Below are 25713 nucleotides of genomic sequence, written 5' to 3'. Positions count from 1 at the left end.
CCCCATCCATACCTCCCGCGACTATCCTGCCTTTGGGGCATGGAGATTTGAGGGGGCGGTGGGGAGGGGAGGATGGGGGGGAGCTCCTAATTTCCCGAAGATCTCTAGACACCCATTTCAAATTCATCCCAAAGCTCGGGAGCCATGAGCAGTGACCCTCTCCGCAGGCCAGGAGAGAGGGAGGGAATCCAAAAGCCGGGGAGAACGAATCCGATAAATCGAAAAGACGGTCAGAGTTTTGAATCTCAGCCGTGGATTGAAATCTCCGGATACTGGATGGTGAACTGGGGTCGGTGTTGCCTGGAGAAACTCGGATTAGACGGATTAAAGGAGCGAGCGCTGGGAAATCGGGGAATGAGAGGTGGCGCATGAGAGGGCAGCAAGCAAAACCGGGATAAGTGGGAGCCAGAGGAAAGGGGTCATCAACGCAGCAAGAGACCGTCACACAAACTCACTGGGTGGGATTTCCCGGGGAATACTGCCCGAGGTAAATGGATGATGGCGGGGGGATGCGAAACTTCCCCCATTATGTCTGAACATCAGCTTAATGTTTGCTCACTCATTGACTATCGAATCAATCTCAGAGTCCCTACAGTGCAAAAGGAGGCCATTCAGCCCATCGAGCCTTCACGCAGACCCTATCCCCATAGAATTATCCTGCCGTTCCCACGACACTCAGGGGAAATTTACAATCCCTCCAGTGCAAAGAGAGGCCATTCAGCCCATTGAGTCTGCTCCTAGTACAATCCCACCCAGGCCCGATCCCCATGTCTTTATCCCTGCTAGTTCCCCCTGACACTAAGAGGCAGTTTACAATCATTGCAGTGCAAAGAGAGGCCATTCAGCCCATCGAGCCCACACCGACAACAATCCCACCCCGGCCTTATCCCCACATATTTACCCTGCTAATCTAATCCCCCGAATCGACACAGCTTTCCTCACTGAGGGGTCATTTAGCACGGCTGATCCAGGGAACTGGCACGTCTTTCGACTGTGGGAGGAAACCGGAGCACCCGGAGGAAACCCACACACACACGGGGAAGATTATTTGGAGGGATGTTCCGAAAAGGAATAAACTCCTTGAAAATCAGGGGTGTCTCGGGGATCTCACAACATTCACATGCTAAAAATAAATCAACAAAAACACTAAAGCTCCAATGTCTCCTGCTCACTTTGTGAAAAACATCCTCTCGTCCTTCTCAATACATTCCACTGAACCCACACACTGGTGAAAATCTCTCTCTGCAAGAATAAAATCTCTCTCTCTATATCACATATATCTCAGACACACAATCCTTCCACTGCTGCAAATATCCTGCCCTTTTACCTTCCTCCTCTTCCACACACACACAAACATTGGAGCTCCAGTTATACCCTGCGGAACGATCGAGCTATTGGGCTGTGAAAGGCATCACTCAGCCCATTTCTGTCTCTGCCTCATGTCGACTCTCTCTCTCTCTCTCTCTCTCTCCCACCCTCACCCCTGCCTGCCCACAGTGACCAGTCGAGGAGGAAACAAGGGTGTTGGTGTTTCGACCTCTTGCTGTGGAGTTGAACAGCCAAAGGCACTTCAGAAACTGGGGGCTACTCTTTGGTACAAAGTTGCATTGAAAGATCCTGGTGAATAAGGTGTTCCCCCAGTGTGTGTGTGTATGTGTGTGTGTCTCTATCCAGGCCAGGGCATGGGGAAGGACCCTTCATCTGGCGTTCCCCCACCACCACCACACCCGCCCCCACCCCAGTCTCACACCCCTTTCAAAGCCAGATCCACCTCCCCCCCGCTCCACCACGAACCCTCCCCACTCAGATAGTGAGTGAAAGCAGCCCGCTCTCTCACATCGCTGCTTTGTCAGACCATTTATTCAAAGAGATATTTCGCAAGCGTAGCAATAGACGGGGAGCAGGGGTGGTGGTGGGGTGGTGGGGGGGGGGGCGCAGGGGAGGGGTGCGGGGGCGGTCACCGAGCTTGCTGTTGTCCCCGACATTGACACACTCTCTCCCCCACCCCACCCCACCCCACCCCACCCCAATGGGGAAGGGGAGGCTGGAGGCAGTCCCTCTCCCTTCTCCACTGCCTCACGTTCAGAGAGGGTGCCCTCTGAAAGACAAACCGGGCGCGGGGCTGCTCCCAACTTCCAAGGGTGTTGCCCAGGCCAGCCACCTTCCTCCAACACCTCTTGGGAGGGAATCGACCCGAGAGCCATCTTCCCCTGGGACGGGAGAAGGGAGGCGGCGGCGGTGGCAGCGGCGGAGAGGGGGGGGGGGGGTGGGTCGGTTGGGGGGGGCTCACCCTCAGGACTGCTGCTTTGTGATAAAGTGCTTGAAGAATTCATAAACTGACCAACAGATGGCAGTGGAGGGCATCTGGTAAATGACGCGGGCCTGAACGCCCTTGAAGTAGGCGGGCAGGCCTCCGACTTGGTAGACAGTCCTGATGGCATTGGCCATGCCAGAGAGGTGCCCGCCTCTCCTCCTCAGCGCCCCCAGCTTCAGGTTCTCCTGGGTGTTGAGCAGCGTCTTGCACACGTCCAGCGGGGTGGTGGCGGCTGCGGCGGCGGCCCCCGCCAGGGCCCCCGACACCACGTGCGAGCCGGGGTTGTAATGGCGGCACGGGTTGAGCTGCTCCTGCATGAACTCGTAGGTGATGAAGTGGATGGCCTGGAACGGCACATTCATGGTCAGCTGGGTGGTGTAGCTGCGGTAGAACGCTCGGATCCCCTCCGACCTCCGCACCAGCCGGATACACTGCAGGACCCCCGTGTACGGGGAGTTAAACATCTGCATCCGCTGCTTGACAGCTGTGTGGGGGTGGGAGTGGGGGGGAGAAACAGGACAACAGAGTGAGACACACTGGCAATGGCTTCACCAAACAATGCCCCCAGTGAAGCAGCTTCCCCACCAACACCCACCCCCACCCCATCGTCCTCCACCCCGCCCCCCACCCCCACCCCCTCAACATCGTCCTCCTCCCCCACTCAGAGAGAGGTTTACAGCATGGGTTTACAGCCCTTCGGCCCAACTTGTCCATGCTACTCTTTTCTGAAAGCCCCCAAAGCTAATCCCAATTGCCCGCATTTAGCCCACATCCCTCTCCACCCATCGTACCCATGTAACTATCTGAATGCTTTTTAAAACACAACATTGGACCCATCTCTACTACCACCTCTGGCAGCTCATTCCAGACACTCACCACCCTCTGGGTGAAAGAATTGCCCCTCTGGGCACTTTTGTATCTCTCCCCTCTCACCTTAAACCAGTGCCCTCTAGTTTTAGACTCCCCTACCTTTGGGAAAAGATATTGACTATCTCGCTGATCTGTGTCCCTCATTATTTTATAGACCTCTATAAGATCACCCCTCAGCCTCCTACGCTCCAGAGAATAATAGGAGGCAGAGAGTTGGTATCAATGGGTGCTATTCTGGTTGGCGGTTGGTGACTCGTGGGGTGCCGCAGGGATCGGTGCTGGGGCCTCAGCTATTTACCATTTATATAGATGATCTGGAGGAGGGGGCTGAGTGTAGGGTGACGAAATTTGCTGATGACACAAAGATGAGTGGAAAAGCAAATTGTGCGGAGGGTGTGGAAAGTCTGCAGAGAGATCTGGATAGGCTGAACGAGTGGGCGAGGACCTGGCAGATGGAGTACAACGTTAGCAAGTGTGAGGTTATCCACTTGGGCAGGAATAATAGTCGGAGGGATTACTATTTAAAGGGTGAAAAGCTGCAGCATGCTACGATGCAGAGGGACCTGGGGGTCCTTGTGCACGAGTCGCAAAAACCCAGTCTGCAGGTGCAGCAGGTGGTCAGGAAGGCGAATGGGATGCTGGCCTTTATAGCGAAGGGGATAGAATATAAAAGTAGGGAGGTCTTGCTGCAACTGTGCAGGGCACTGGTGAGGCCGCAGCTGGAGTACCCTGTGCAGTTTTGGTCGCCGCACTTGTGCAAGGATATATTGGCCTTGGAGGGAGTGCAGAGGAGGTTCACTCGGCTGATACCGGAGTTGACGGGGTTGGACTATGAGGAGAGACGAAATACTCGTCTGTACTCGTTGGAGTTTAGAAGGATGAGGGGGGATCTTATAGAGACGTATCAGACAATGAAGGGGATGGATAGGGGAGAGGTGGAGAGGTTCTTCCCGCTTAGAAAGGACAGTAGGACTCGAGGACACAGCCTCAAGATAAGGGGGGGGGCGGTTTAGATCGGAGTTGAGGAGGAACTTCTTCACTCAAAGGGTGGTGAATCTCTGGAATTCTCTGCCCGTTGAAGTGGTGGAGGCTACCTCGCTAAATCTATTTAAGTCACGGGTAGATAGGTTTCTGATAGACCAGGGAATGAAGGGTTATGGGGAGAAAGCGGGAAAGTGGAACTGATCCACTACAGATCAGCCATGATCTTATTGAATGGCGGGGCAGGCTCGAAGGGCTAGATGGCCTACTCCTGCTCCTATTTCTTATGTTCTTATGAGAAAAAATTCCCAGTCTATCCAGCCTCTCCTTATAGCTCAATCCATCAAATCCCAGCACTGACTTCCCAATTTCCCAGGCATGATCCGGCACCTATGGTCAAACTCCAGCCCCTTGTTCAGCTGGGATTCAGTGTCGACCTGGGCCCGAGTTGGGATGAGAGTTCCACATACCCTGGGGACTCCATCCGCACCGACCCATCAGACAGACCATTCAGCCCGAGTGGGTATACTGGACCCTCAAACCCTGCTCCTGAATTTCAGGTGGCATTTGCGGGCCCTGGCAGCAGCAGGTGTTTGCCACAGGTGGGATGGGAGAGTTTGGACAGTTGGGAAGGGAAGGTGTGGAATGCGGTGGTCAGTAAATCCCACCTCAATGCCACACCTCTCAATCTCAGAGCCAGTGCAGCAGAGAGAAGCCTCTGGCCCATAGGGGAGGCAGTGGCACAGTGATATTGTCACAGGACTAACCATTCAGACACCCAGGGTAACCTTCTGGGGACCCGGGTTCGAATCCCACCACGGCAGATGGTGGAGTTTGAATTCAATAAAAAATATCTGGAATTAAGGATCTACTGATGACCATGAAACCATTGTTGGAAAAACCCAACTGGTTCACTAATGTCCTTCAGGGAAGGAAATCTGCTGTCTTTAACTGGTCTGGCCTACATGTGACCACAGAGCCACAGCAATGTGGTTGACTCTCAATTGCCCTCCAAGGGCAACTAGAGGTGGGCAATAAATGCTGACCCAGCCAGCGATGCCCATGTCCCACGAATGAAGGAAAAGACCCATGTTCCCCCTCTGCCAATTAATCATAGTTCACGGCTCTGTGCCCCACAGTGCAGCCCATTCCTGCCTGAGAAATTCCTCTTTCCCCCACTTCCACCTCCCTCAAAGGCAGGGAGATCCGTCTGAAGACTTGTGTTTGGCCAATGCTGTAACTCTGGACAATGCTGAGAATACACGGAGCCACCTGTCCTGGCAAGGCCGGAAGCCTGCGTGTGGTCTCGGTCATTCATTCCTCACCCCACATCAAACTACAACCTCAATCTGCTCCCTCCTGGCTACACATTGATGCTTCACCACCCTCCTGCCCCAAGGGGGCTCCACCCTGTCAGATCGGACACCCTGAGGGGGTCACATCAGAAGCAGCATCAAGGCCATGAGGGTAAAATCCATTACGAACTGGAACACCGTCTCACCGCCCTCCCCCCCCCCACCGTCGAGGTGTCGTTACCTTCAGCCGGTGTCATGATGGCATCGTGCAACAGGGTTGCTAAACCTCCAGCGATACCTGTCAAACAGAACGTGGATATCAGTGCGTCACCAAGACCCAGACAGAAGTCTCGCCGTCATCTCCACGTCGTGGTCACCCAGGATCCCGCAGTGCCGTGTCCACAACATCACGCTCAGCCCCTGCACGCGTGTCGAGAGACAGGCAGTGTGTCACAGGGACTCACGGGATCTGGCCCACACGTGCCTGATACACCTCCAATGGCACTGCGTTAGCCCACACACTCTTAAAGCAGCCACAGGACAGAGCGAGAGAGAGAGAGAGAGACAATATGTTAGAACTTCCAGAATCCTGGCTTCTGGAAGAAGGGAAAAGGGGAGAAACAGTCTTCCGGCAACAAGTCACAGTGCAATCATTCTCCAAAGGTTCAAACTCATCAATGACAAAGCCCTGATATTGCATGCAGTTCTGGTCGCCAAGGGCATTGAAATGGTCATTGAATAAACATGTGGATGATATTGAAACGGTGGAGGTCAGATGGGCTTTAGAGTGATTTCACAGGTTGGCGCGACATTGAGGGCCGAAGGGCCTGTGCTGTGCAGGAACGTTCGATGTTCTACACTACCAGAAGGATGTGGCCGCTTTGGAGAGAGTGCAAAAGAAGGTTCACCGGGATGTTGGCTGGTCTCGGGGGTGTTGGCTACGAGGAGAATAAACTAGGATTGATTTCACTGCAAAGACGGAGAGAGGGGGAGATCTGACAGAGGAATACGAAAATACAAGAGGCACAGACAGGGCGGATAGTCAGAGACTCTTTCCCAGGGTGGAAGTGTCAGTTACAAGGGGACACGGGGTCAAGGTGTGAGGGGGGAGAGTTTCAGGGAGATGTACGGGGGGATGTTTTTCACCGAGAGAGTGGTGGGTGCCTGGAACACACTGCCAGAGGAGGTGGTGGAGGCAGGCACGTGAGCAACAGTTCAGAGACATCTGGATGGGGACATGAATCGGGAGGGAATGGAGAGATAGGGACCAAGCAACAGCAGAAAGATTTTCTCCAGTGATCGGCACAGGCTTGGAGGGCCGAAGGGCCTGTTCCTGTGCTGGGCTTTTCTTTGCTCTTTTTACCAAGGATATCGTGAGAGAAAGAAAGAGAGAGAGGAGATGAAGACAGAGCGGGGGGGAAAAGAAAAGGGAGCGAGAGAGAAACAAAGAGAAAGGCAAGACAGAAAGATCACGCAGCTGGGAGAGAGACATCAGAAAAGCTGAACAAGTACAGAAGGAAAAGTAATTTGAATTTCGGAAACACTATTCCGTAACAAAACATTGCCACAGCTTTCCGAGTGAATGCGGGACTGTGATTCCGTGGCTGGGATGGAGTGGGTGCCCCAGTGAAAATACAATGACAAGGCAGGCTGAAACCCGATAACTTACACCCAGGGAAGGGGGATAGGAATCGTCTGAATGACGGCCACAATGAGCTGACACTGGGGCACCAGGATCCTGCAAGCTCTCGGGCAGGCCTTCTCTTCAACGGGGTGGGTGGTCCAAGTTCTGTACAAGGGTCACACGGACTGGAATCTCCCCACAGATGCTGCCAGACCTGCACTTCCTGTCAGCATTTTGCATTTATTTGCCTGCACAGTGTTGTTGGAGGCTCCACCATCAGTCTCGCAGTTAATTCAAAGATACAAGCTGGTTAAGAGAGAGGGAGAGAGAGAGAGAGAGAGGAGAGAGAGAGAGAGAGGAAGAGAGAGAGAGAGAGAATACAGATCCCTCTCTCACCATTGTAACCGCAGTCATGTGAAGACAGTCTTCCCCTCTTCCAAGACTCACCTTATCTGCCCCCTCTGCCCCCACCCCCTCTGCCCCCACCCCCTCTGCCGTATTCTACCCTGGGACTGAGGTGTACGTTACTGACGTGCTCACCACTTTGACAAGTTGAACATTGAACCTCAGAGTGCCGACATTGCAGAAGGCAGCCATGGAGTCCGCACTGACTCTCTGATAGAGCAAAGTAAAAAGGTTTATCTTTTTTGTCACAAGTCAGGCCTACGTTCACGCTGCAATCAAGTTACTGTGAAATTCCCCAGGAGCATCTCACCCAGGCCTATTGCCTGGAACCTCAGATATTTCACCCGCTAATCCCTCTCATCTAAGCACCTTTTGACACTAAGGGACAATTTAGCACGGCCAATCCACCTAACCTGCACATCTTTGGAGTGTGGGAGGAAACCAGAGCACCCAGAGGAAACCCACGCAGACATGGGGAGAACATGCAGACTCCTCACAAACAGTGACCCTCGCTGGGAATTGAACCTGGGTCCCTGTTGCTGTGAGGGAGCAGTGCTGACTGGAAGCTACTGGAATTAAAATATGATTTCTTGCGGTCTGCCTTCATTCCAAGGCTGGAGTTATAATGGTCTACCTAGAGGACACTGCCTGGTGCTGTCGATGGTTCAAATCCAGTGTATCCCAGGATAGGCCTGGATTCAGCCATCTAAACATCAAGCAGAATGGGCCAATATTCATTGAGATCAACTTGAGAGAAACACTGAAAATGCTGACAATGTTCAGGCTGAAGAGGCTGCTTCTCTCGGCTGGAGGGTTCAGCACTCATAGAAACCCTACAGTGCAGAATGAGGCCATTCAGCCCATTGAGTCTGCACTGACAAACAATCCCATCCAGGAGCTGTCCTTGTCATCCCACATATTTATCCGCTAATTCCTCTAATTTACACATCCCAGGACACAAGGGGCAATTTAGCATGGCCAATCTGCCTAACCCGCACATCTTTGGACTGGGGGTGGAAACCGGAGCATCTGGAGGAAACCCACGCAGACACAGGGAGAATGTGCAAACTCCACACACACACACACACACACACACACACACACACACACACAGCCCGAGCTGGGAATCGAACCCGAGTCCCTGGAGCTGTGAGGCAGCAGTGCTAACCACTGTACCACCGTGCCGACTCAGAATCATTGTCTCAGGATAAGGGGGGTTAACCCTTTGGGCTTGACAGGAGGCGGAGGGATTTGTAAATCTCCCTTCAGAGGGCCACCAGTGCTCAGTGGAGTACATTCTAAACATAGATCAGAAGACCTTGGCCAGTTGGAGAGATTGAGGGGCAAAGGGATTGGGTGGGAAAGTGGGAAATCTACTCTGATCTTGCTGTATGACAGAACAGACTGGATGGGCCGACTGGTCCACTCCTGTTCCTCTTCCGGGTGTTCTCGCCGATACCAAGGCAGGATGGATTTGATATCCCCAGAAACCCGCTCCTAGGCAGACAGAACATCAGCAAAACGGATTCCTCAATAGGCTTGGACACTCAGAGGACAGTTCCTTTGTCAAGAGAAATCTCAGACTCAAAATGAATCCAGAAGCAGGATGACTGCTGTGTCCCACTCCGACTGGCAAGTTCCAGTTCACCCAGAGTCAACCAAGTATTATCCGGCTGATCTCCTCACAGCTCGGCCCATTGGAAAGTCACATTGAAGCCACTTTGGTCAGGACACATTTAGAGTATTGTGGACAATTCTGGTCTCCGGAAGGGATGTTGATGCTTTGGAAAGGGGGCAGGAGAGGTTGACCAGAATATTTCCCGGTTTGGAGGATATGGACTATGAAGAAAGGGTGAATAAATCTGGATTATTTTCATTGGAGTGTCGGAGGACGAGGGGGGAACCTGATGGAGGCTTACAAGATTATGACAGGCTTGGATAGAGTGGATAGTCAGAGTCTTTTTCCCCAGAGTCGAAAGATCAATTACTCAGGGGCATAAGTTGAAAATGTGAAAGTTTAAAAGAGATGGAAGGGGCAAGTTTTTCCACACAGAGGGTGGAGAATGCCTGGAACACCCTGCTGGAGGAGGTGGTGGAAGCAGATTCTATAATAATGTTCAAGAGGCACCTGGATAGATACAGGGGTAGACAGGGAATAGACGGACATGGACCACACAGAGGCAAGAAAATATGAGAGAGGAATCTGCGTCAGCACAGACTTGGTGGGCCGCAGGGCCTGTTCCTGTGCTGTTCTTTGCTCCCAGGATCCCACCTGGGGACACAGACCAGACCAGTGGAAATATAATTTCCCCGTCTCTTGTGCCTCACTTGATCTCGAGGCCGAGTTAATCAACACCTTTCATATCAGAGCCTGGTGTTTGATAATTGAGACCGGCAAGGACAATTGGCTCAGATGACCCGTAGCTCGCTGGAAAGGCCAAAGATTCCAGGATTGTGGAGCCAAGAAGGAAAGTGGGGTGGTGAGGGAATTCCACAGTCGATTCCCAGAGCTCAGGGCGGCACACAGGGTACACAATGACCATCCACTCTGCCAATCCAAGCTGACACTGGCACGCTAACACTGAGCTAGGGTTGCTACAGTGCCAGGCGCGTCCAACAGGAGTCGTCTCGAGTTACTCTCACACTGTTCCAGGGCCCTGTCTCAATATGCTGTGTTCCAGCAAATATTTATCCTTCACCCAACGTCACTGGAACAGATAATCCATTCATGAGCGCAGCGTTGCATCACAACAATAAGTGCCCTTCATCAAAAAGGCCATTGTTGGCCTGCAGGGAGCTTGGGACATCCTGAAACGATGCAAGGTGCAATAGAATGGGCGGCACGGTGGCACAGTGGGTTAGCATTGCTGCCTCACAGCGCCAGGGACCTGGGTTCGATTCCCGGCTTGGGTCACTGTCTGTGCGGAGTCTGCACATTCTCCCCGTGTCTGCATGGGTTTCCTCCGGGTGCTCCGGTTTCCTCCCACAGTCCTTAAGATACACTGGTTAAGTGCTAAATTCTCCCTCAGTGTACCCGAACAGGCACCGGAGTGTGGCACCTCAGGGGATTTTCACAGTAACTTCATTGCGGTGTTAATGTAAGCCTCACTTACGACACTAATAAATAAACTTTTAAGACCAGTATCAGTTCACAGCTCAAAAGGAGAACATCTCTCACTGAGGCCACTCATTGAGTGGGTGCCCCTTTGCTTCCCAATCACCTTCCCTGTTAATCCCAGTGGGAATGTTTCTGACGCTCAATCCGGAAGCCCGGAAAACTGCCCTTACAGTGACAGTCATGGGTCTCACTCACCCTCTGGGCATGGACTTGCCCCATTCAGCTGGAGGTAAATCTGAAGTGTCTGGGCCCCATTAATACAATCCTACAGTGCAGTCGGAGGCCATTTGGCCCATTGAGTCTGCACTGACCACAATCCCACCCATGCATTCCCATAACCCCACTTATTTACCCCACTAATCCCCCTGACACTAAGCATGGCCAATCCCCCTAACCCGCACAGCTTTGAGTATGGGAGGAAACCGGAGCTCTCGGAGGAAACCCACGCAGACACGGGGAGAAAGTGCCAACTCCACACAGGTCGTGACCTGAGCTGGGGCTCGAACCCGTGTCCCTGGGGCTGTAGAGAGCAGTGCTAACCATTGTGCCACTGTGCTGCCCTATTTGACTTGGCACCCTGTGGTTTACAGGTGCCTCAGGCTGGCGCACACTGAACAGCTGTGGACATTGCAAGTTACTGGGTACCAGATTGTCAATGCAGGAAGCGACTTGATGTGACAGTGAGCGATGGACTGAACTCAGAACACTAGAACAAACCTCAAGCTAAGAGCGGATAGGGTGACAGTCAGACTTTTGACACAGTGGGTTAGCACTGCTACCTCACAGCGCCAGGGACCCGGGTTCGATTCCCGGCTCGGGTCACTGTCTGTGTGGAGTTTGTACGTTCTCCCCGTGTCTGTGTGGGTTTCCTCCGGGTGCTCCGGTTTCCTCTCACAGTCCGAATGACGTGCTGGTTAGAGTGCATTGGCCATGCTAAATTCTCCCTCGGTGTACCCGAACAGGCGCCAGAGTGTGTCGACTCGGGGATTTTCACAGGAACTTCATTGCAGTGTTAACGTGAGCCTTACTTGTGACACGAGTAAATAAACTTTAGCTTCACTTTGCCGCTCCAGAGAGGAGTGGCTGAATGACAACACAATCTAACAGATAGGCATGCAAACAAGACACAAAGACTACAGAAAAGCTTACACTGGCTGGCTGGTTAAATACAGAGGGGAGCCAGGCTTGGAGCAGAATGTTAGAGTATAGAATTCATCGGACTTAATGGGCAAATACCGTTTGCTAAGTGACTATTGCCACCGTTACCGAAGGCATCACTAAAAGTCCGTTTCATTTTCTCATAGCTGGAAAAGTACATTGCGTGAGCGGGTCCTGCACCAAGCACCATTGCATTCAGTCCTCGGAAAGGTCTCCAGTATCCCTCTGTGTTCATTATCCGCAGCAGGCCATCAAATACATTCTTGTACTGCGCCTTAGGGTTAGGCTGTAAACTCTGCATGCGTGTCTGTGGAAAGGGAGGGGGAAAGAAACCACATCAGAAAGTGACTCACAGATACTACCCTCCCCCGGAGAAATACAACTCTTGCATTGCTACAGCGCCTTTACCTGCAATTGGACAGGAGGCCCCGCCTGGAATATTGTGGACACAGTGAATAGACTCGTAACACCAGGTTCAAGTCCAACAGGTTTATTTGGAATCACGAGCTTTCAGAGCGCTGCCCCTTCATCATGAGGAAATTTGGCATCTCAGTGACAAAACTCACCACAGATGCACCAGAGAAAGCATTCTTTCTGGTTATATCACTGCAGAATCACTGCAAAAGGTCGTGAATCTGGCCCAATCCATCACACAAACCAGCCTCCCATCCATTGAGTCTGTCTACACTTCCCGCTGCCTTGGCAAAGCAGCCAGGATACTCAAAGACCCCACGCACCCCGGACATTGTCTCTTCCACCTTCTTCCGTCGGGAAAAAGGTGCAAAAGTCTGAGATCATGTACCAACCGACTCAAGAACAGCTTCTTCCCTGCTGCTGTCAGACTTTTGAATGGACCTACCTCGCATTAAATTGATCTTTCTCTACACCCAAGCTATGACTGTGACACTCGATTCTGCACTCTCTCCTTTCCTTCTGTATGAACTGTATGCTATGTCTGTGTTGTGCGCAGAAACAAGACTTTTCACTTTTTACATGTGACAAGAATAAATCAAACCAAATCAGGTGAGTGGAGAGGTAGGTTCACAAACATGGCATATACAGACAGACACAATTGCAAGATGATTCCAGATTTGAGTGAGTCCTCTGATGGAGGAGTAACACTCCGAAAGCTCATGCTACCAAATAAACCCATTGGACTTCAACCTGGTGTTGTGTGACTTCTCACTGTGCCCATCCCAGTCTAACACTGGCATCGCCACAACCTGGACTATTGTGTGCAGCTTTGGTGTCCTTATCTGAGGAAGGATGTCCTTGCTACAGAGGGAGTACAGCGAAGGTTTACCAGGCTGATTGCTGGGATGGCAGGTCTGTCACATACGAGGACAGACTAAGTCCATTCGGAATATATTCACTGGAGACTGAGAGGGGATCTCACAGAAACTTATAAAATTCAAACAGGATTCGACAGGGTAGATTCAGAAAGAATGGTCCTGATGGTGGGGGGAGTCCAGAACTAGGGGTCAGAGTTTGAGGATAAGGGGATAAACCTTTTAGGACTGAGGTGAGGAGAAATTTCTTCACCCAGAGGGTGGGGAATGTGTGGAATTCACTCCCACAGAAAGTCGTTGAGGCCAAAATATATGATTTCAAGAAGAAATTAGGTATAGCTCTTGGGGCTAAAGGGATCAAGGGATATGGGGGGGAAAAACGGGGGATCAGGATATTGAATTCAATGAACAGAGTGAATGGCGGAGCAAGCTCGAAGGGCCAAATGGCCTCCTCCTGCTTGTCTGTCTCAGGACAACCCAAAGCAAACACTTCCATTCCTGTGCTTGTAAATGTGGCAACGCTCAGCAAGATCCCGTGAAACCAATGACCAGCTTTAAAAGAGTCATGTTGAAGGGCGCTGGGGAGAAGACCATTGCTTTTCTTCCAGAGATCCTGTGTGCCAACTCGACCATGCCAGAAACACAGCAGTTACTTGGCCTTATCAGGGGCTCCCCTGCTGATTCGCCGAACTCAATTCCAAGAACGCTACTCTGGGGCAATGATAAAGACGGGCAAAGAGCCATCAAACTGCCCCACCCTTATCAGACAGACAAGGCTTCAGGGAGCAACAGACAACTGCTCAGGGCTATCGAATGCTTTCTTCACTGATAACCTGCAAGCTCAGTGATCCGCATGTACATCAGCACAAAGGGACTTGAGCAAGACATTTAACCCACTCCTGTACCTCAACGGAGCCAACACTTGTGCACTGCCCATGGGGACACAGTATCAGTCATTCTCGCTCGCATCTCAACAGGACAAAAACCATTCAGTCCAGACGATGTTTGTCCTGTACTCTGACCTCCTGAAGCTTGTCTCCTCTCTCTCCCTAGTTTACCTGGCTTCCTGACAAGTGCATGCCTTGTCTTGGCTTCAGCTTCTCCCTGCGGTAGCGGGTTCTCACCACGCTGCTTTCAAGATACCGATGCTGACATCTTAAACGTTTGCCAAAGACAAGGACTTCCAACTATTTCAAAGAATATTTTGGGATGTGGTTGATGCCAAGTCTTCAGATGAACAGGAAAGTTGGGGCCAAGGGTTCCTGAGTTCCCTCAGGAGTTTTGCTAAGAGACACACTGTAACGGTTAGCCAAGAGCCCATTGTCAAAAGAAAGATGGTGCCAGGGTTTGGTGACTTCTCGCGAGATGTCTCCAGCACACCCTCTCATTCCATTTTAAACTCCCGTTCAATGCTCTTCACAGTGAACCCTCACTCCCTTAAACTGCATCCTGCACCCTCTCCTTTCCTTCTCCTCTCTGTATTCTATGAATGGTATGCTTTGTCTGTATAGTGTGCAAGAAACAATACATGTGATAATAATGAATCAAATTGTATCCCTTGACAGGAGTTAAACTCAAGGAACTCCTGACATCTGACATATTCCAAAATCTCGCCTTCAACCCTCTCAACAGTGAGCTGAAACCCAACAGCACTGACGGTTCTGGAACCTTCTCCACAAGGCAGTGATCTCCATAGACGCACATGGCATCAAACCCTGACTGTACACACAGTACACAAAGGGGGTCAGAGCGCAACCTGTTCAAAAACATTTGCTTTGGGTCTCTGCCCAAGCCCTACGATACTTGTACGAAGAGGATGTTATCATGGGGCCAGTGTCCAAATTCAGCATCTTGGCTCATTCACCAGCCAGGATTGAGAGATTGCCAGCAAATCAGCAACTGCAGCCCATGTGGAAAGAAGCTACCAAAGTCTCTAATCTCTCCCCATCAACAGGGGAGAATTCTGCCACCTGTATCCTCCTCATTTGTACACAGCTTCCCCACTCAATTACCCCTTCGCTTTAAAGCTCCGACATTTCTTTTCAAGTCCTTCCATGATTAATTTATTGCCCCGTCTCTGTAATCTCCCTACAATCTCCCTCCCCCAACCCATCGACCCTGTTGGGCCCTGTGAGACTATTATCTGCTTAAATAAGGTTGCCCGTTATTCTTCTCAAGTCCGTACGATAAAGGCTCAGCCTATTTAATCTTTCCTCACAGGACAGTCCCTTCATCCCAAGGATTAGTCTCCGAGAATCCCTACAGTTCACAAGAGGCCATTCAGCCCATCAAGTCTGTACCAACAACAATCCCACCCAAGTCCGATTCCAGTAACCCCACGTATTCACCCTAGCTAGTCCCCCGAATACTAAGGGTCAATTTAGCATGGCCAATCAACCTAACCCACACATCTATGGACTGTGGGAGGAAACCAGAGCACCCGAAGGAAACCCACGCAGACACGGGGAGAACATGCAGACTCCACACAGACAGCGACCCGATCCGGGAACTGAACGTGGATCCCCAGTGCTGTGAGGCAGCAGTGCTAACCACTGTGCTGCCGTTGATGAACCTTTTGTTGGAACGACGTGGGCCAGGGAAAGGACAATCTTGCAATCTCTGAGCCTGCTCAGAGAGACATGGGTTGGTCCCATTCATTTCTGATGAGGGTGCTGCCTTGTAGCATTCTCCCCTCGAGCACAGTTTTACCCCCAGCCCAATCTCAGCAGTCTCTCCACTGATACAGCAGCGCATCACTCCCACTCGAACCCATCAACACAGCTTAAAAAAAGAGACATTACTCGTACGGCCATGTTGGGTCAAACTGGAAGAGAAGACAGTGGCACAGTGGTTAGCACTGCTGCCTCACAGCGCCAGGGACCTGGGTTCAATTCCCGGCTTGGATCACTGACTGTGTGGAGTCTGCACATTCTCCCCATGTCGGTGTGGGTTTCCTCCCACAATCCACAAATAAGGTCAGGTGGATTGGCCATGTTAAATTGCCCCATCGTGTCCAAAGAGGTGTTGGTCATATGGGATTAGCCATGGTAAATGGGTGGGGTTGTGAGGATTGGGGGTGACTGAGTCAGACGCTCTGTTACAGAGTCAGTGTAGATTCGATGGACTGAATGTCCTCTTGTCCACTGTAAGGAGTTGACATTTTGTCAATACAAATGCATTTCGTGTCAACTCTGCCTCCCGTACTGTGAAAAGATTGTGCTTATATACACAGCCTTGCGTGTTGAGGACATGTGTAAACATCTTAATCAAACTGTGACTGGGGTATACAGATCACAGCTGGCCAATTTCTGACTCATGGCGCACGCACGCACACGCACACTGAATTTTACCCAATCATTCTCACAACACACAGCGCCAATTTCAGCTTCTGAACCATCTGCAAGCAGTGCCAGAACAGGAGAGCAGAGGTTGACAGTTACACACAGCCCACCTTACACCAGGCCACACAGCCACAAACACACCAGCGCTTGGTTTGAGGTCAGTAAAAGGGACAGGACCTGTTCGTACAATCCCTACCATGCAAAAGGAGGCCATTCAGCCCATTGAGTCTGCACCGACAACAATCCCACCCAGTCCCTATCCCTACATATTGACCCCACTAATCCCTCTAAGCTATGCAGCCCAGGACACTAAGGGGCAATTCAGCATGACCAATCCACCTAACCTGCGCATCTTTGGAGTGTGGGAGGAAACCAGAGCACCCGGAGAAAACCCACGCAGGCATGGGGAGAATGTGCAGACTCCACACTGACACTGATCCAAGCTGGGAATCAAACCCGGGTCCCTGGCACTGTGAGGCAGCAGTGCTAACCACTGTGCCACCCCTGTTACACTTCTGGTCAGCTGTAGTTCAGCGACTGGCATTTCGTTGACATTAGGGAGAGATTATTGTTGCTGCAGCAGCTCACCAGATTCTCTATCTCATTCCCGCACTATTTCTCAGAAGAAATAGGGCAATTCTCTCCCATGTCCTGATACGAATCACTGGAGAGTATGTGGTCAGTCTCACACTGCTCCTCATTTGTTGCAGCTTGCTGTGCACTTCCTGCAACCATGACCGCATTGCCAAAGTATTTCATTGACTGCAAAGCACAGTGGAACACCCGGAGACTGAGAGACAAACTCATCCCTCTTACACACACTCAACCCTTTGGGGCAAGACTGGAGAGTCAGAGGTCAGAGTCCAATCCAAGAGTTTTGATTCTCAGTCCAAAGCTGATGGACAAAGTGTTTGTTGGGACCTCCATGGTCAAGTCTGCAGTTGGAGCTCCCAATCAGGTGAACCCTGTCAGACTCCAGCTCCAGACTGGACATCCTGTTTCTGAAAGCAACTTCATCAAGGCTCAACTCACCACTGAGCAGCAGTGAAAGAAACCAGTTCCATCTCTCAGACACACAACAACACGCAAGTCATCCCCAGTTGCACGAGGGACGATCTGGCTTGTGGTTAGCCAGAGTGAAGAGCTGGAATGGTCTCAGTGAGTTCAGAGGCCTCCTTTGGTACTCTCTCCATCTACTATACCCCGGGAGGCCAAAATGTTGTGTGATTGTAGATCTAGTTCTCGGGGCTGAAGGGAGCGAGACAGTGGGGAGACAGGGGGAGGTGGGATCAGGATACTGAATTCGATGATCAGTCACGATCATTATGAATACTGGAGCAGGCTTGAAGGGCCGAATGGCCTCCTCCTGCTTCTGGTTTCCATGTTTCCTGACATTGGGACAAACTTCCGGGGTGGAATTTTCTCGTCTTAGCTGGGACAGAGAATTCAGCAGACCACGTCAAGGTCCATTAACTTTGGGTGGGAATTTTGGCTCTTGGGGGAAGTGCGGCTGGAATAGTTCACACGTGGAATTTGACTTTGGCCAGTCACTCGTTATAAATGTCATTTCTGTCCTTGCACCTCAGTGGCACGTACCTGGTGAGGTGAACCCTTCCATGATTAATGGGGAGTTGCCACGGTATCGTCCCCTTTGGGGAGTGTATGTTAATGTCAGGATTGGTATCTGTCTGTGCCACCCTCTGTGGTGCAGGGTAACCCAAGGAAGGGTTGAAGAGGAAGTGATGGTGCAGGCAACCCGTAAATATGGTGCCCCCAGCGGGTAATGACAGGCACGGTGATTTCCTGGCTGCCTCCACCACAGGGTTCACCGTACTACACATGGACATGTCAGTAACAAGCCCAACAGCGCAAGAGCGCCCATGTTCAGCTATCCCACCCCGATAATCGCTCCTCATTCCCCATCACCCCCAGCTGAGCTTTCAGAGGAAAAGATTCCAGCCAGTGAAACTCCTCTCACTCCAATTCAATTTTCAAGTTTGCTGACGACACCACCATAGAGGGTCGGATCTCAAACAATGACGGGACAGAGTGCAGGAATGAGATAGAGAATCTGGTGAACTGGTGCGGCAACAATAATCTCTCCCTCAATGTCAATGAGGGAGATTGTCATTGACTTCAGGAAGCGTAAAGGAGAACGTATCCCTGTCTATATTAATGGAAACAAAGCGCAAATGGTTGAGAGCTTGAAGTTTTTAGGTGCCCAGATCACCAACAACCTGTCCTGATCCCCCCAATGCCAACACTGTAGTGAACTAAGCCCACTAATGCCTCTACTTTCTCAGAAGACTAAGGAAATTTGGCATGTCAGCTACGACCCTCACCAACTTTTAAAGATGCACCATAGAAAGCATCCTTTCTGGTTGTATCACAGCTTGGTCTGGGCTCCTGCTCTGTCCAAGACCGCAAGGAATTTCACAGGATTGCAAATGGAGTCCAGTCCATCACTCAAACCAGCCTCCCATCCACTGACTGTCTACACTTCCCGCTGCCTCAGCAAAGCAGCCAGCATAATAAAGGACCCCTCACACCCTGGACATTCTCTCTTCCACCTTCTTCTGTTGGGAAAAAGATACAAAAGTCTGAGGTCACGTACCAACCGACTCAAGAACAGTTTCTTCCCTGCTGCTGTCAGACTTTTGAATGGACCTACCTCACATTAAGTTGATCTTTCTCTACACCCTCGCTACAACTGTCATACTACATTCTGCACCCTCTCCTTTCCTTCTCCTGCTGTGCACTCCATGAACTGTATGCCTGTATTGCGCACAAGAAATGATACTTTTCACTGTAATCTGACACGTGACAACAACAAATCAAATTAAATCAATCCCTGACATTTCACCTGAGTCCCAGTTGGAGGACCAAGTGTTCGAACTCAGATCCAGAAAGGAAGTGAGCTCAACTTTGCAACACTGTGTTCTGATTCACCAAAATCTCCACCAAGTCATGAGTCACTGTTGACATAACGTAAATCACCAGCCAGAACACACAATCCCATTACACAATCCTACTGCACACTGAAAGAATGAAGGAACCATTGGAGAGGTGAGAAAGACTCAGAAACGGCCAGGAGAAACCAAGTCAAAATTCAATCGAGCAAAAAGTGCCGACTGCTTCAGAGAACAATGACACCCTTTCAAGGTAAGGAGGATAGCACCTTTCGCAGTCGAAGACATTCCGAGGTGCTCCACCAATCAAAACGTGAGCCACAGCAGGAGGGTGTAAGACAGGCCAAAGCTATGTAAGAGGTCAGAGCATGACCAAGAGGCAGAGAGTTTCTCCGAGGGAAGGCAACAACAGCTCAGAGGCAGCTGAAGGCATTGTCACTGATGGTGCAGCAATAAACAGGAGGGGTTGCAGATCTATCTCATAGGGCCATGTGATACCGAGGCAGATAGGTGGACAAGCAAGGATACCAGAACTGGCAAAGTCAGCAAGCACATTGTTTCAGACTAATGAAAAGATTTGCATTGAGAAATAGCGTGCTTTTCATGAACTGCACGTCCAAACATTAGTGCACACAGTGTAGCCATTGCTGTATTACAGAAACACGCTTTCCAGTCTACACACAGCAAGCTCCAACAAACAGCAATGTGATAATGTCCACGTTGTGGCTTTTCCTGAAACGTTATCGTCACATCAACAGAAGGGAGCCTCGATTTAACATCTCATCTGAAAGAGGCCGACATTACAGTTAAGAAAGCCCCACCAACGCCTCTACTTTCTCAGAAAACTAAGGAAATTTGGCATGTTCGCTACGACTCTCACCAGCTTTTCCAGATGCCCCATAGAAAGCATTCTTTCTGGTTATATCACAGCTTGATATGGGATCCTGCCCTGCCCAAGACCACAAGAAACTACAAAAGGTCAGGAATGTAGCCCAGTCCATCACACAAACCAGCCTCCCATCCACTGACTCTGTCCACACTTCCTGCTGCCTCGGCAAAGCAGCCAGCAGAATTAAGGACTCCACACACCCCGGACATTCTCTCTTCCACCTTCTTCCTTCGGGAAAAAGATACAAAAGTCTGAGGTCACGTACCAACTGACTCAAGAACAGCTTCTTCCCTGCTGCTGTCAGACTTCTGAATGGACCTACCTCGCACTAAGCTGATCTTTCTCTCCACCCTAACTAAGACTGTAACACTACATTCTGCACTCTCTCCTTTCCTTCTCTATGAATGGTATGCTTTGTCTGTGTCGTGCAAGAAACAACACTTTTCACTGTATATAATACATGTGACAATAATAAATCAAACCAAAGTAAATGTGTTGGGTTAAGAGGATCGAGAGGTGGAAGGGGACCTGAGTAAGATGCTCTGTCAGAGAATTGGTGCAAACTCAATGGGCCAAATGGCTTGTTGGGAGTTGTTGAAGCAGGAGTATTTTCTGACGGGAAAACAATTTTTTTTTATTTGTGTCACAAGTCAACTTACATTAACACTGCAATGAAGTTACTGTGAAAATCCCACAGTTGCCACACTCCAGTGCCTGTTCGGGTACACCGGGGGAGAATTTAGCATGGCCAGTCCATCTAACCAGCAGGTCTTTCGGACTGTGGGAGGAAACCGGAGCACCCGGAGGAAACCCACGCAGACACGGGGAGAATGTGCAAACGCCACACAGATAGTGACCCAAGGTCGGGAATCGAACCCGGGTCCCTGGCGCTGTGAGGCAGCAGTGCTAACCCACCCCCCCTCAAAATCCTGATTTTTTCAGACAGATTCACAAGGTGGTTTGAGCATTCCTGCAGAGCCATCGGCACACACACTCAGTCCAGGAAACTCTCAAACAGGATGGAGAGCTGCTCCCAGTCTGCGGACTGAACCAACGCCCTGGCAAGCAGCAATATTACACAGCAGTCGAGTGGGGAAGACTGAACACAGCTCCAATTTCAACTTTCACAAGTTACATTTCAGTTGAAATCCAGCTGTGCCCTGCACAGGAATGTTTCAGCATCACCAGCGACCCACACCATCACCAGCTCGCTACTTAACAACAAATCACAACGTCTGACATTCTCCTAGACTTGGAGCCAGAGACAGATACAGCATGGGAACAGGCCCTTCGGCCCAACTCCTCCATGCTGACCAGGTTTTCTCAATTGAACTCAGCCCATATCATGCTAAAGCTTTCCCTTCCATGTACCTGTCCAAATGTCTTACAAATGCTGTCATTGTACCTGCCTCTGACAGACGATTCCTGCTTGTTCCTATATCGGATCCCTGCAGTGCAGAAGGAGGCCTTTCAGCCCTATCCCCATAACCCCATGCATTGACCCCAGCTAATCCCTTGGATACTCAGGGGCAATCCACCGAGGCCACTCATCTTCAGAGTGTGGGAGGAAACCGGAGCACCCGGAGGAAACCCACACAGACGCAGGGAGAACACGGTACAAACTCCACTCAGACAGTGACCCAAGACCGGAACTGAACCCGGGTCCCTGGCGCTGTGCTAACCACAGTGCCACCATGCCACCCCTGTATAGAATGGACACCTATCCCTGGTCAAGATGCATCTTATTCTCACAAATTAGTCTCAGGGTTCTGCATAGGATCATATAGAATAGTGCATCACAGACCATTCAGCCCATCGAGTCTGCACAAGCCCAGTGATCTTGTCTGTCCTACTGCTCTTTGCTCCAGTTGGGGCACACTGCTTCGCTGTTGAGGAATATGGGAACATTGAATTGATACTTTACACAGCATAGAATGGACTCCTGCAGCAGGACACAAACCACAGGCTAAGGTGCATGTTTCCCAGAGAGGAGGTCCAACACTGTTATACTGAGAATGGACCATTTATCTCGTGTACAGCAGGCAGATACAGATGTGATTCCAGTGTTACAGAAAGCACACTGCAATGCTCGGTTGTAAAGAGTACAGCCGTCCCAGAGAGTTATGAATAGAACATAATTTTATCCCACAGGTTCATGTTACCTCAGTGCTGTTATATATAAACATGGGCCTAACTTATCGAAAGAAGGTGTGTTCATGACGCAGAGACCAGTCCCATGTTATTTACTGAACGCACTCTTCCCCACAACTGAATCCACCAGATGAAGGTATACATTACAGCAGAGACCAGTCCTCATGCTGTTAATATATAGAGTGCACTCTCACCCAGGGTATTCAGGGACAGAGACAGACACGCACTGATCCCATTCTTTCACTCAACTGAATGATTATGACTGAATCCCCAGTGTGTATTATATACACTTCCAGCCTCGGGTATTGAATCTGGAGACAGATACAAGATAGATGGATACACAGACAGATCCCTCTCATTCACTCACCTTGACAGAGTCGATGGGGAAATATGACTGGGTGCTGCATGATGCCAGTGTATGATACACATCCCCAGCACAGGGGATCACACACAGAGACAGAGGCAGGGGTAGATACAGATTGACACAGAGACACATACAGGGACCGATCTCTCTCACCTTGACAGAGTCGATGGGGAACATTAGTTCCATGATGCCAATGTGTAGTACACACCCCCAGCCCAGGGGACTGAGAAACAGAGACAGGTCTCTCTCTCTCTCTCACTCACTCACCTTGACAGAGTCGAGGGGGAATATTACTCAGTGCTGCACGTTGCCAGTGTATTGTACACACCCACAGTTTAGGAGACTGAAATGCAGAGACAGATGCAGAGACAGATGCAGAGACAGACGCAGAGACAGACGCAGAGACAGACGCAGAGACAGGTCTCTCTCACACTTGGCAGAGTCGAGGGGGAACATTAGTGATTGCTCCACACACACTCTCTCTCTCTCACACACACAGATATTATACACCAGGTATTATACACATCCTCAGCCCAGGGCATCACACACAGAGACAGAGACAGGGATAGATATGTACACATTGATATAGGGATATACAGACACAGATAGATTTGAAGTCTCTCTCTCTCTCTCTCTCACACACATACACACTCACCCTGACAGAGTCGAGGGGGAACATTACTGAGTGCTCCATGATCCCAGTGTATTCTACACACATTGGATTTTAATCTAGTGTTGTGAGACTTCTTATCGTATCATACACATCTCCAGCACAGGGGATTCACACACAGAGACAGATACAGAGACACATTGACACAGGGACAGATACAGATAGATTTCTCTCTCACACTCACCTTGACAGAGTCAAGCAGAACATTACTGAGTGCTCCATGATGCCAGTGGATTATGGACACCCCCAGCCCAGGGGATCACACACAGAGACAGGGATAGATATATACACATTGATACAGGGATATACATATACAGATAGATTGAGGCCTCTCTCTCTCTCTCACACACAGACACACATACAAGCACACAAATGCATACATACACAGACACACACAAGTCGATGGGGAACATTAATGCATGTATCATGATTTTCCACACATATGAGGACGGCCTCAACCGGGATTTTGGGTTTATGTCACACTATCTGTAACCCCCACGACTTGTCTGGGCTTGCAAAATCTCATTAACTGCCCTGTCTGGAGACAATCCACATCTCTTTAACCTGTGCTTCATCCTCTCTCCACTCACATTGTCTGTGCCTTTAAGACTTGATTTCCTGTAAAGATTCACATTCCAATCATTATTTTGTGAATTGAGTTTGTGTCTTTATATGCCCTGTTTGTGAACTGAAATCCCACTTACCTGACGAAGCAGCTGCTCTCCAAAAGCCAGTGGCTTTTGCTACCAAATAAACCTGTTAGATTTTAACTTGGTGTTGTGAGACTTCTTACTGTGCTCCACGATGCCAGTGTATAGTACACACCCCCAGCCCAGGGGATCACACACAGAGACAGAGACAGGGATAGTATACACACATTGACACAGGGACAGATACAGAGACACACTGACACAGGGACAGAGACAGTGACACACTGACACAGGGACAGAGACAGGGACACATTGACACAGGGACAGAGACAGTGACACACTGACACAGGGACAGATACAGTGACACATTCACACAGGGGCAGAGACAGGGACACACTGACACAGGGGCAGAGACAGGGACACACTGACACAGGGACAGATACAGAGACAGGTCTCTCTCTCTCTCACTCAGTCATCTTGACAGAGTCGAGGGAGAATATTACTGAGTACTCCACGACGCCAGTGTGTTATACACAGCGATAGAAATAGATACAGAGGCACATTGAGCCACATTGATACAGAGACAGATACAGAGACACACTGACACAGGGACAGATACAGAGACACACTGACACAGAGACAGAGACAGTGACACACTGACACAGAGACAGATACAGTGACACAGGGACAGACATAGAGACAGGTACAGTGACAGGTCTCTCTCACCTTGACAGAGTCGAGGGGGAACATTACTGAGTGCTCCATGATGCCAGCCACTGATCCTGCCATCATGTGGGTGCTGATGGGCATAGCCTCGGGCAGGCTCTCATACTGATCCGACGGGACTGGCTGGACACAGGGCGGCTCCTGTCGAGGCTCCAGCCCCTGGACACAGGCCACCTCCATGGCCAGGGTGCGGGTGGCACTGTGTGTGTGTGTGTGTGTGTGGGTCAGAGGGTGGATGGGGAATCCTCTCTCCCTCTCCCCCTCCCCCCCTCGGGTACATAGCCCCGCCCCCCCGGCGGCCGACGTGACAGAGGCTCCTCCCCTTCATCCCTCTGGGCCAATCAGCGGCGGGAGGCCCGGCCAATGGGGCGGGAGAGGGGTGGGGCCTGTCAATCAGGGCGTCACGTTGCGCCGGGGAGGGGGCGGGGAGTCTGTGCATCACGACCAATCGGGGCCGGGCACCGGCGCCCTATTGGTGGGCGCGGCTGCCACTCAACACAGACATTGTCCAATCAGAGAGAGGGTGCCGCCCCCGGCACATTGTTACATTTCACCGTGACTCGACTCATTCATTAAAAAATTCCCCAATTACTACACAATATCTGGCTCAGCCCCCCCGCATAACTACACAACAACCACTACCGCCCCCATTACTACACAGCAAACTCCCAAATCCCCCCCAATTACTGCACATCTGGCTCAACCCCCCCCCCATTACTACACAGCAAACTCCCAAATCCCCCCCATTACTACACAGCAAACTCCCAAACCCCCCGCCCCAATTACTACACATCTGGCTCAACTCCCCCCCCCCACCGATTACTACACAGCAAACTCCCAAACCACCCCCCCCCAATTACTACACAACATCTGGCTCAACCCCCCTCCCCCAGTAACTACACAACAACACCCCCCCAATTACTACACAGCAAACTCCCAAATCCCCCCAATTACTACAC

At 50.7% G+C, this 25713-nt stretch overlaps 1 protein-coding gene across 2 annotated transcripts; it reads right to left on the bottom strand.

The window, feature by feature from the left end:
- Positions 1–2283: 2283 nt before the first annotated feature.
- Positions 2284–25001, bottom strand: LOC145339300 (mitoferrin-1-like). 2 transcript variants are annotated; one of them, XM_080183723.1, is made up of 4 exons: positions 24755–25001; positions 11844–12072; positions 5702–5758; positions 2284–2798 (listed from the first exon to the last, which is right to left on the bottom strand). In XM_080183723.1, the coding sequence occupies exons 1-4, from the start codon at positions 24932–24934 to the stop codon at positions 2293–2295; spliced, it is 972 nt and encodes a 323-aa protein (XP_080039849.1). In that variant the 5' UTR covers positions 24935–25001; the 3' UTR covers positions 2284–2292. The 2 variants fall into 2 exon arrangements, with proteins under 2 accessions (XP_080039849.1, XP_080039851.1); XM_080183725.1 differs by lacking the exon at positions 24755–25001 and adding an exon at positions 22976–22987.
- Positions 25002–25713: the final 712 nt, after the last annotated feature.

Source organism: Carcharhinus amblyrhynchos, unplaced genomic scaffold (assembly GCF_965287045.1).
Source record: "Carcharhinus amblyrhynchos unplaced genomic scaffold, sCarAmb.v2.hapA scaffold_389, whole genome shotgun sequence".
Lineage (NCBI taxonomy): Eukaryota > Metazoa > Chordata > Chondrichthyes > Carcharhiniformes > Carcharhinidae > Carcharhinus > Carcharhinus amblyrhynchos.
The sequence above is the reverse complement of the archived record's forward strand: the minus strand, read 5'-3'. Positions and strand labels throughout refer to the sequence as shown.

Bases quoted from the DNA above. Each gene is read 5' to 3' on its own strand.
- LOC145339300 (XM_080183723.1), bottom strand. From the start codon at position 24,934: ATGGAGGTGGCCTGTGTCCAGGGGCTGGAGCCTCGACAGGAGCCGCCC. The intron at 12,073-24,754 runs GTGAGAGAGACC...CCCTTTCCACAG, and splicing joins TCCCCCTCGACTCTGTCAAG to ACACGCATGCAGAGTTTACA. The intron at 2,799-5,701 runs GTAACGACACCT...ACCCCCACACAG, and splicing joins CATCATGACACCGGCTGAAG to CTGTCAAGCAGCGGATGCAG.